Source organism: Barbus barbus, assembly GCF_936440315.1.
Source record: "Barbus barbus genome assembly, chromosome: 31".
Lineage (NCBI taxonomy): Eukaryota > Metazoa > Chordata > Actinopteri > Cypriniformes > Cyprinidae > Barbus > Barbus barbus.
The window spans coordinates 20,443,722-20,455,893 of NC_136759.1; the positions used below are offsets into that span (position 1 = coordinate 20,443,722).

A 12,172-nucleotide genomic window follows, 5' to 3' on the forward strand; every position below is an offset into this window, starting at 1 on the left:
ACCACAGAATGTGACAGGAAACAGTATAGCGCTTCCCTGATGGCAGCAAAGAAATTTTGAGTTGTGAGAGATCCGGAGTCCATACACAAGGTCTTCTGGATCTTGGAATTTCTGTCTTTCGCTTAAAATATATTTATGTGTTCTGTTATAAGGGAGAAAACAAACTTTGCAGTGTCTTCATGCTCAGTTATGTGGTACCTGTCCATTGTATTTATCTTCACAGGTAAGCACAAATTCATTAATTTAATCAAGCTTATTAAGCATTTAATATACATTTTGAATAAAATATGCACACATTCGGCTGGCAGTATATGGAAGCCATGGTTGTGTGATGACCAGTCCAGACCAGAAGGTCAATGCTGGGACAGATGTCCATTTGTCGTGTAATTTCTCACAATGTGCTGGACCTCTGGACGTCATGTCTCTTAGTGTGGAGTGGGAATTCAAGGTAGGCTTATTTTTTTAGGAATACAGACACACACAAATATACTTTACACTTTTTATACATGCATGTATTATTATTATTATTATTAAACTTCTGTTACTTTTTGTATTTTTTAAACACAGGATATCTCCTCTGAGCCAAAAATAATCCTCTACTACATCAGAAATCGAACTGTACCACGTCCTGGTGTATTTTTTCAGGGAGATCTCAAATTAGGGAGTTTTGATATATATCTCCCATCCGTGACCTATGAGAACAATGGCACTTATTTATGTAGATTGCGTCTCAATGGCAGCTTTCACAAGAATCAAGCACACCTTATTGTGCAATCAGGTAGAAGATCCTTCTTGTTTTCCCACTGTTTATGTATTGTTTATTTGTCTGTCATTACTTATTGTGGGACAACGGGATAATATTTTTCAGCCATTATATTGACACATTAAATTAATACCAAGTGACAGTAAATACATTTATAATGTTACAAAATATTTTAATTCATCAGTTTTTCTGAGTTAAATTAATCTTCAGTTTCAATGAAATTATTGTTGATCAAACCAGTGATTTCGCTGGTCAAATTGGAGCCTTACACTGTAAAACAAAAAGTTTCAAAAAGTTGTTTCTTAAAATAATTACTTAAAATTTAAAATAATTTGTTACCCCCGCTGACTTAAAATATTTAGTTTAGTCAACTTGAAATTTTAAGTTACTCAATGTTAATTTAAGGGACAACTGGAATATTTTAGTTGACTAAACTAAAAATTTTAAGGCAGCTGTGTAACAAATTATTTTAAGTTGAAACAACTTTTTTTTTTTTTTTTTTTTTAAGTGTATGCAGAATTGTGTGCAGTTTTCTTCATTTTTGGAGGAAATGGAAAAACCTCTAGTGTTTAAGTGTTTAGTTATGCTGGACATAAGTTAAGCAACTGTATGTGTGCATGTTCTGTGATCGTATGATTGGGAGACAGGACCAATGACCATACATAGACTGTGTTGACTGTAGATGATGTGCCTGCTCTAAAATTTATTTATTTAATTTATTTTAATGAAAATGAATAACCTGCATGTATAATATTTGTTCACATGCTAAATGTACAATTTGCAGCATGCACATTTTATTTAGTATAAATAAATAAATATATAAATACATTTGTGTTGTCAAACGATTCATCGCGATTAATCGCATCCAAAATAAGTTTTCGTTTACAAAATAAATGTGTGTGTACTGTGTATATTTATTATGTATATATAAATACACACACATGCATGTATATATTTAAGAAAAATATATAATGTTTATATATTAAATATATTTATATATACTATAAATTATATGAATATACATGTAAATATATGTAGAAATTTTCAAAATATATATTGTATGTGTTTGTATTTTTATATACATATACAATAAATACCTACAGTACACGCGCATATATTACGTAAACAAAAACTTTTATTTTGGATGTGATTAATCGCGATTAATCATATATAAATTGTTGTGTTTGCTTTAGCTCCTTTTAATTAATTTGAGCAAAGAGCTAAAATATATGTCTATGTGACACTGAAGAGTTGAGTAATGACTGCTGGAAATTCAGTTATCGAGTGCTCTTTGTATTTTGTGCTAATAGTAATTTTGTAGCTTGTTAATAAATGCCAGACTAAATGAAACACCAAATTTAAAATTCAATTCCCATTGCATATCCAGCATACAGTAAACACCTGTCAAAGTTTATAAAATACTAACATTTTAAAGGTTTCTTTGTGGATTAGTTTGTATAAAGTGCTCCAAGCTGAGTTCTCCTATGTTTTCTTCAGCACTGACCAGGAGAAACAGTCCAGGTGTGAATCATCTGCAGAAACATCCTCCCTGGTGGCTGCCCCTGGCATCAGTGGCATCGGTGGCTGGGTTTGTGTTACTAATTGGCACAGTGTTTTTGGGGAAGAAAGCTTACAGATCAACCCAGAGAGAAAACAGATCAAAGTAAGTCATTGTCAGTTCACAAAGAGAAATAGCAGCTTGTAGGGCATTCTTTTTTTTCTGGCTTCATGTTGTGCTTTATTTTCTCCTAGGCAAAATATGGAAGGGGCTAAAACCGGCACTGACACTGAAGACAAGGGAATGACATACAAGGTAACACATCAATGCAACTTCCTTCTGCGTGTATGCTTTCATTTCCTCTCTTTGCTTTCTGTAGTGATAAAGTCAGTTATTAAATTCAATTTTCCTTGATTCATGTTTATTCTGTTTAAATTAAGAAAACAGTGGATGAGGTTTGATACTTAAACATTTAAATGGGTTGTTGCATGGTTCTTGAAGATGACTTGTGTCGTGTGTCAGGTGGGATTCAGCATGCCTGACCTTGTAGACGAGAACAGTCCTCCTAGCAGTCCAGATAACATCTATGTTACCATGGTAAGATGGACATGAATGCAAAATATGAAATAAACAAAATAATGTGAATATTTGCGTTATGAAATGCTCTGTTAGTGTTTAATGAGAGTAGGTTTTGCATGAGTTTGAACTTCCCTTGTTAAAAAGAAGTGTGCTTAATTGTATTGATGCTTGTTGTGGACTTTAAATCTTAAAACTATATTTTTAGAAACCTGTTTTTGCAAATAATAACATTTGAATGAACTAAAAGGCCACTTAAGTGTACTTAATGAAAGCCACTTTCATGACTATGTTTCTTAACACACTTCAGTACACTTTTAAAAAGTGACTAAATATTATTTTTCAAATTAAACATTTGAGTTACATTTTGATAACTATGTTCGTGCTTTAAGTAAACTTATTTTGATGTGCTGACTAGCATGTGAAGTATGTAAAGTTATGATTTGAATATTCAATATTACAAAGTTAGTATGAAATGTACTAAATTGCAACTTCCCCATTACAAATGTGCAAAAACAAACATATTTAAAAAGAGGTGACATACATGTTTAAACAGAAATTGCAATTAAGAATTTATTATAAATGCTTAAAAGTGCATTCAATATATATTTCATGGACAACATAATTGTGAAATTACATAAAGATGTACTTAAGTTCTAAAACTCTCTTTAAACCCTCTCTCTCTCTCTCTCTCTCTCTCTCTCTCTCTCTATATATATATATATATATATATATATATATATATATTTTTTTTTTTTTTTAAAGGGATAGTTCAAGTAGTTCCAAACCTGTATGAATATCTGCTGAACACAGAGGAAGATATTCTCAAGAATGTGGGCAATAGAGCAGTTGTGGGGCACCATTGACTTCCATGGTATTTTTTTTCGTACTATAGAAGTCAATGGTGCCCCAAAACAGCCTGGTTACAAACTTTCTTTTTTGGGTGAACTATCCCTTTAATGCACCATTACATTAAATATATTTTCATAGATTAAGTGTATATGCAATTTTCAGTTGATTTAATATCACAAAATAATAACAGACTTCATAAAATGTAATGTGGACATTTTCATACACCTTAATTCTATTCTTCATGACTTGCATCTTCATTATTGTAAGTGAAATATGCATATGCATACATCCCTTCATGTGTAAACTGATTATTAACCATTTATCACAGAAAAAAAGTTCACAAGATGTAAAATGTTTTTTGTTTGTGTGTGTTTGTGTGTATTTTCAATCGCTGAAAGCAGCATGGTTTCCCATTCGCACCAGATGCTCCTGTCACAGCTGGACGCAACAGACGTCTTCCCTCTGATTGGCAGCCGAAGGATGAGGAAACCGTATATGTAGATACCACCAAGATTTATCAATCAGATCATGCTGCATATTAGATGAGACACAGAATAACTGATTATTTAAATTAGTGAGAGTAAGTATTGTCAGATACATATTATATAGTCCACAAAAGGACTGGTTTGCATACTCTTTTTCAATATTCACCAGCTGACTGTACATTCTCCCTCATAATAAATCTGTGTTTTTTCCTCGTGCATCTATTTCATCATCTAGATGTCAACAGTGGTCAATATAGTTTAGTTACTGCACTTCATTGTGAGCTTCAGCCCTCAACTTTTTCTCTGTCTTCTCAATGACTTCTCATCAGCATGAAATTGCCACTTCTTCTAACTGTCCCTCTCTCTCTGAAGAGGCAAACTGTTTCCCTGCAGTATAGAAGTGGTTCTAAGCATTACACACTTGTAAGTATTCATGCCAACTGTCATTTGAGATTTGAGGAACCACAGACCAAGTGTTTTATAAACCATAATAAAACTAGTGGTTAACCATTATTGGGGTCAATATATAATTGTGGGAGATTTTGAGTTTGAATAATTCTGGGAAAAAATATATTTATTTACAAAATATTATTATCTTCCCTGATAAATCATCCCTGAAATATTTTGTTTTTAGTCATTGCCAAGCTCAGGCATAATTGATTTCAGATATTTAGTTTTAAAAACAAGAAGTTTACTCATTATTTGGTCAACTATGTTACGGACAAAACCTATAAGTTTTAACTTTAAGTAAATGTCAGACATTTTAAAAAAATCATTACTCTTGGAAGAATATGTGTCTATTTACCTACCTTTTCAATTAAAATGCCCAATTAATTAAGAAAATACACATTTTGTTCAATTGAAACCCCAAATTTCAAGTACTGAAGTAACCGGTCTGTATATTTTGTTTCCAAACTGCTTGATTCATGATAATTTTCGTGATGAAATTATGCTGAGGTATATATTTGACAGCTACTCAGTTTCTAAATATTTACTTGGAGATTAGGGAACCATTGAAATACATATATTTTTTAAAAAACATAATGGTAACTTAATTGACAGCCCAGTATCATAGTTGACAAAAGTAACATAGTTGACTGGACATGACAAAGTAGGATGATGTATTTAACAAAAACAATCCTAAACTATATCAATTATTATATGTTAGCTAATCTTTTATTGCATTTAATCAAGACCTGTTGAATATTTCATGACATAAAGGAGAAAAGCGTGGATTAAAGTCCAAAACCTGACTTGAAATAACCTAACAAATCAATCGGGACTAAAGCGGTTCCATAAACGACAATTCAAGTTCACGCAATCTGACTAATGCCATCCAGGTTAAGTGAGTCAGGATAATGTGACGTACACGTTTATTCTGAAGCAGCCCTTAATGTCGATCATGGATCAAATCGATCCACCATAGCAAACAGCGAATATTTGTGCTGTTTAACGCATTTGAAACATTGTGTTTTTCTCAGTGCATAACTGATACGTCACAGGTATATTTGTTACATCTGTAAATGTCAGAAAGCCATGCAAATATATCCATTTAGCTGTCAGGAGTGGGCGGGGCTTATGCGAGGCATGCGCGCTACACAGACGGAGCAGAATAGAATACTAGCGCAAGAATTCTGAATAAAATATACATTCTGCTAAAATATTTGTTGTTGGACATTAAATGTGACACATAGAATTTTAATTTCCTATATATAAGTGTATTTTTATGATAGCAGCAACTGTTAATCACTAGCTCAAATGAGTTAAATGTGTGTTCCTCTTATCAGTTAAAATGTACTCTGATTTCTATTATAAATTTACATTTTTAATTCAGTGATTTTAACTTTTGATTGTGTTTTTATGCTTTAATGCTTTAAAGAGCTATTTTAGATTGTAATGTTTTAATGTTCTAATAACCATAAAAGGTACAGCTGTCATAAATTCAGAGAGAAAGTCTGCATGGCTAGAAACTGCTGATCAACTGCATGCACAAGTAGCAACTATGTTAAAATGTCATTCGTCTACATTTTGGGCACAATACATTAAATACAGTTGGTTGTAGCCTATTTTTTATTTATTTGATTATTTAAGGTGTATTTTCTGTATACTTTTATTTTTGGACCGATAATAAATTAAACTGACTGTATGTGAGAGAGTCAGTGGTAATATTGATGCGTTCCTATTGGTCAGAGTTAGAGGAGCTCAGCTTAGCCTGACAGTTAGCCTGCTCCGGACCAGGTTAGTTTGCCAGCATAAGTTACCACAGTGACTGAGCTTGAGCTATGGTAATTTTGCTTTCAGAAACCAAATCAAGTGAAAATAAGTCAGAATTACTGAAATAAGCCTGGCTTATTTGGTAAACTTGTTTTATGGAACAGGCCCCAGGTGCCAGAAAGTAGAAATCCTGTCCAGCAGCTGTTCCAACCATCACTAACCAGCTCCTCTACCAGGTAGATGAGCTCGTTAGTGAAAACACCTGTTCTAGATGTAGAGGCAGATCCAAAAACATGGCAGGATTTTTACTTTCTGGCACCTGGACTATACATGTCTGGTGTCTATATGTGTGTGTGCTTGACCGTGTGCTTGTGCCACGTGTTTGTTAGCGTGTGTGTGTGTGTGTGCGCATGTCCTTAGCCATGAAGATATGATTTGGCAATATCTTCCCACACATCTCTTTTTATTTCAACATGACGTGCTGTCACGTGCTGTGGGGCAGGAATCAACCTGTTCTGTTCTGTTTGAGGTTCTTTCTACATAACCTTCTAACCTTCCTGGTTTTGGAACTGGTTGTTCCTCGCTGTCAGGACTCAGTGGTGGGGTAACAATAGCATAATTCTGTTTCTTTCTGCGTCTGCTCTGTTCCTGGGCTCTTCTCCAGGCCTTTCTCTTTGCACGTTTTTCCCTCTCACTCTGTTCAGATATGGGCTTATAGTATGCACCTTGCTCCCTCTTTTCTCTCCATTTCTGCCGGCCTTTTGCCAAGTATGCCTCCCTTTTTGCAGGATCAGCATCTCGCCGTGCACGGTAACGGCGCTGCTTTTCTGCAGCAGATAATCGTGGCATTTGCCTGAAAACAAGTTTACTTTTATAATATTTATTGCAAAGTATTTTATAGTTACTGTACAATTAGAATATTAAATGAACTCCTGAAAACTATAAGAACATGTCATGAATGTCAACTATGTTACTCTTGGTCAACTAAGTTACCTTTGCAGAGTAACATAGGTGACTGGTAACCTAGTTGACATTTTTGCTGTTTTTAGGGATAAAATCAAAATGGTTGCCTAGCACCAGACACCACATGGCATTTTACGGAGAGGTTCTTCTAAATATTATATGTACAACTGAGTAAAATTGAAATTCAAAGTTATTTATGAATTCATTGTAGTAACATTGTTGACATATGATAAGTACACATTTGCCCCAAGCACTACTTTAGGTGAAATAACTGAAAATGTGGAGGGAGAACATACCTTGGAGTCTTGCTAGTTTTCTCTTCAGGAGGAAATGACATCATGTGGAGCAGGTCATGTGATTTGGAAAACACACTCTTCCTTGAGGGGTGTATTTGCTATGGGTAACTTAGATGACAGCGTCTTCTCGGACACATATTCAATTTGTCAATTTCTATTGAAAATGTGACATATTGCCCAAAAAGACACATTGTTCACAATTACCTCAACTTAATGTAAATAATATAATTAAAACTGTTTTTGAATAAGTTTTTAAAATGTTTTTTTAGGTAATGAGATTGTGGTTGTAATTAATTTCGGACGGTTATTTAGTTGACATTTTAGGGATATCTAGTCAATTTTTATAAATAAATGATTATTTCCATAATAATTAACTATGGAATATGTAAAGACAAGATCATGAAGAACACTGAAGACTTTTAAAATTTTATTTTAATAAGCATGTTTGCGAGATAAATCTCATGGACATGAAAACTCCCTCAATTATATATTGACCCATTGGCATCAAGGCACACCCTCAATGAATGTGCTCTCGTTCCACTCATCAGATAAATACGCTGCCTACTGTACATGCCTAATAATCATCATCATATTTTTTTCAGCACCATTCTCATCCCTTATGTGTATTTCTACTTCCTGCTCATCTCTAGTGCACTTTGATCTCCATTATAGTGAGGAGATGAGGAGAGGCAAGCTAGCGCCTCATTATTTGGTTTTGCGTCAACGGCCGTTTGGATTTTCTTAGGCTGATTTCTGATTTTTCTCAATCGATGAGAGACATGTAATATAAATATGCATTCAGATTGTTTTTTAATCTTGTAAAATTTAGTCATATCATATTTTATTTGCTGCTATTATAGTGTACTGTAACATGGTTCAATTGAACCCTCAATTACGACAAATACCAAGCCGCAACCATACTATCAACCAGTTTTCCTTCTACAGACACTGCCAGCCATATCATAGCACAACATAAAAACATTTTACGTGCTTTTCTTGTATAATTGAAACGAAGAAATAGATCTCAAAAGCTTTCCTGGTCTTATTTTCCGCTGCGTTTATTGCCATCGACCAAAATGCCTATTTTATTGCATTTTGGGAAAACGCAGTGGGCGTTATCCTGTGTTGCACTGATGGTATTTCTGGGTAAGTAAAAAAAGCTTCTAATATGGAAAAAAACTAAACAAAACAAATTTAAAGCGCACCATTAAAATGACCCTTCGACGTTTGAATTAATTTCAATGTACCAGTTAAGATGTGTTAGTCTAGCCATGTGTATGCGTTAAAAGATGCTCATAAAATTAGGAATTTGTCATTACATAATTGCATTTGATAGCTGTTACAGATCCTCTGTCAAAAACATTGAGCAGCACTTGTGATGTTTTTCACATCGCCATCAGCATTCATTTTTATTGCGAAGCCATTGTGAGCGCATTCAGCTTGACTATGGAACGTAAATAGGTCTATTTTCATATTCATTGTCATAAAAGAAACAGTGGATGTGAAGCAGCTTTGATAAACATTGAGCAGTGCAGCGGGTTTAATGATCTGTTTAACGTTAGCCTATACAATTAGGTCAGTATTATCGATATAGAGTCAATAGTGTTTGCATCACTCGTTTATTATTATTTTTCAGTGACGCTTTCTTGAAGTTACATCGATACACCAGTAGGCGGCAACAAATTATTGTGTTCATGAGTGAGTCTTAAAATATCTCAAACGATTCCTTCAAAACACTGACTCATTCAAAACAAAACACTGCTATCCGCTGCTCTGAGACAAAAAATATTCTGCTTCGTTTCAAATTATTTTCGTTGGTGGAGCAAAACATAACTGGAAATTATTAATACTTTATAATAATACAATACTTTTGGGTGAGGAAAAGTGGTAATCAATATTGAACAGAAGTGTCACCAGTCATAACCAATATGCATGTTCTGGTTAATTTGCAAATAGGTTTATTGCTACAGCTGTGTCCTCATAAGACTTTTTCTGTTAAAGGTTGCATGAGGATTATGTATTTCAGCAGAAGGCAGATGACCTACTTTCTTGTGCATAATCCGAGGCATAGTCTACAAATTATAATTCATTAATGTTTTCTTAACTACCGTTCATTGTAGGCTTAACATAAAGAAACATGAGAAGAAGAGTTTCACAGCTGAATTGGGAGTTCAAGTTCAAGTGCAAACAATGCAGTTTTTGTAAAAAGCCACTAGAGGGCGTAAACCCAGTGTTTCAGTGACAGGAGACTAGAGAAACGTGACCAGCAGTTATAAATAAAACCCAGTTTCACTTAACACACTACCCCCAAAAATCCTCATACTTCTAATCCTAAATTATTGAATAAGTTTAGATGACATGGCCATATGTCTAAAAGCTATTAGACATGTTCTAAACGTAGATGACAAATCTCCATAAAAACTTCACATGCTCACATTTCATGTAGATTAATTAATCAATTTATTTAAAAAAATCTCACTTTGTTTTATATATTTTTAAAACTATTGCAATAGCATTCATAAATGTTCAAATATGTATGAATTTTAATGCAAGTTTTTATCTCAAGATACCTTGGCCTTAGTGACTTCCCTGGGTAAAATGATTTGCATATCAATACCATATTGAGGTATACAGATAAATACTATGGATTTAACAGTATTTGTGTGGCATCCTAATCTCCAGGAGACTGAACTTAATAATACATTTCAGTCAGCTTCCTGGAAAATGCTGAATTATTCCACAAGCCCCAAAAGCTATTGAACTCAATTTCACTATTGAAACCGCCTCCTCTTCTTCAGTGTAAAGATACACTGCACTACACTTTTTACTGCACCACTATTTGGAGTAAATCTATTAAGGATAAAAAATGTATACACTCATTACCTGATATCATATTGCATACAGTACATGGCACTACTGCATTTTCCATGTTTTGTTTATTACAATACTGTAATAGATTGTTAGTCTTATTTCAAAGCTATAGTTCACCCTCAAATTAAAATTCTGTCAGCATTTATTCGCCATTGTGTTACTCCAAACCGTATCTTTCAAAGCAGAAGTTATCCATTTCCTGTGAATGTGTGAGACTTCGAAATCATTAGCCACTATAAAAAAGCAACAACAACAACAAACAGAATAACAAAGTGCAGTAAACTGGCTTCACTATAAACCAGTGATGTTATGATTATGATAATAAATTATCTTAATAAGAGTTACTAGTTTGCAATATCTAGCAACATAACCCACCATGTACTGTTTTTGTACAAATAACTCAAAGCAGATCACACCGGAAGCCTCGCACATTCAAGTTACAAACAGTCGCACACACTCTTACATTAAAAATAAAGTGGATAGGATGTTCTTTCTTCTGTGGAACGTCATGTGGAATTCCTTTCATGCAATGAAATATGATGACCGAGAGCTATCAAGCTATAAACAGAACAAAAAAGCAACATAAAAGACTTGTGCACTATATTTTTTTTTATGTTATTGACTGAAGATTTTGTCTGAGAGTCGTGGTCGCCATTCACTGTCACTGTATGAGAAAGAGCAGCTTGGACATTCTGCTATAAATAACTACTTTTGTGTTCTACAGAAAAAAAGTAATACAGATTTCAAGACATGAGGGTGGGTAATTGATGACAGAATATTAATTTTTGGGGTGAACTATCACTTTAAATAGTGGCTCAATAGATAAAATCCAACTGCAGCACCACACACAGTTGTTTGTAAGCAGAATGTGACATATGGTAGACTATGAGGAAATGATAGCTGTTAATATCTGCTTCTCACTGAAATACAGATGCCTGTATTTACACTCAATTCATTAGGCAGAAACACAATAATTGTGGTGTACTGAAACCATCTAAGCAGATTTGTTGTGGTTACATCAGTGTTAACATCCTTATTCTGTTCACTTTTGAAATTAAAGAGATGATTTCAGTAATTAAGAAATCACATGCATATGAGTGAGAAGTGAAATTAACAATGAAACATACCAATGCTATTAGACTGTATATCAGCACACTTAGAACGCCACTCAGCCAATCAGATTGATCATATTTACTAATTATTGATTCTGGAAATCTAGACAAAAAGATTATGTCAATGTGTTTTCCCGTTCATGCAATGTTAATGTACTTAATGTTCCCTATCGATACTTCACTCGTACTGCGTCGCTAGACGCTATGGGGAAAAACTCCTTTTTCTCCGAGGACTGAAGACTTTTTCAATCACGCAGTTTGACTGCACGGCCATTGGTTTGTGCAGTGATATAAAAACGAACTAATGGCTCATCAGCGGTGCTGCACGAGCCTATGGCGGCAAAGCCCGCCAGAGCCCGCCAGAAGGGGCAGGGCCATCTGCCTATATAAGCGGGCGCTTCGGCATAGGAATAAATAAATAAACAGATAAATTCTCCTTCAGCGACGACTTCTTCTCTTCGCTGATCTGAGGAATCCAGACACTCGCATTGACACGCCTCGCTGCGGATTTGAAGCTGCCTTTTCCTCTGCGCCTCCTCGCT

The 12,172-nt window shown here is 34.4% G+C and overlaps 2 protein-coding genes across 7 annotated transcripts in view; both read left to right on the top strand.

The window, feature by feature from the left end:
- LOC306851471 (uncharacterized protein) lies at positions 1-4,683 on the top strand. Of its 3 annotated transcripts, none has more exons than XM_079387730.1 (7): positions 1-223; positions 309-448; positions 568-778; positions 2,261-2,426; positions 2,516-2,576; positions 2,784-2,858; positions 4,091-4,683. In XM_079387730.1, the coding sequence occupies exons 1-7, from the start codon at positions 136-138 to the stop codon at positions 4,229-4,231; spliced, it is 882 nt and encodes a 293-aa protein (XP_079243856.1). In that variant the 5' UTR covers positions 1-135; the 3' UTR covers positions 4,232-4,683. The 3 variants fall into 3 exon arrangements, with proteins under 3 accessions (XP_079243856.1, XP_079243855.1, XP_079243857.1); XM_079387729.1 differs by having other exon boundaries at positions 37-223; positions 4,088-4,358; XM_079387731.1 differs by having other exon boundaries at positions 59-223; positions 4,113-4,389.
- The window catches only part of LOC306851473 (sodium channel regulatory subunit beta-2-like), a gene marked incomplete at its 3' end in the record, with an annotated part of 27,870 nt that continues 20,167 nt past the window's right edge, over positions 4,470-12,172 (top strand). For 2 of the 4 annotated variants that reach the window (XR_013782500.1, XM_079387734.1), the window contains exon 1: positions 8,565-8,793. Coding sequence is in view for 2 of the 4 variants with exons in the window: in XM_079387734.1 (XP_079243860.1) it covers positions 8,724-8,793 (70 nt within the window). Of the gene's footprint in view, positions 4,598-8,564; positions 8,794-12,172 lie in introns of those variants that run through there. The other 2 variants (XM_079387735.1, XM_079387733.1) reach the window with 2 other exon arrangements.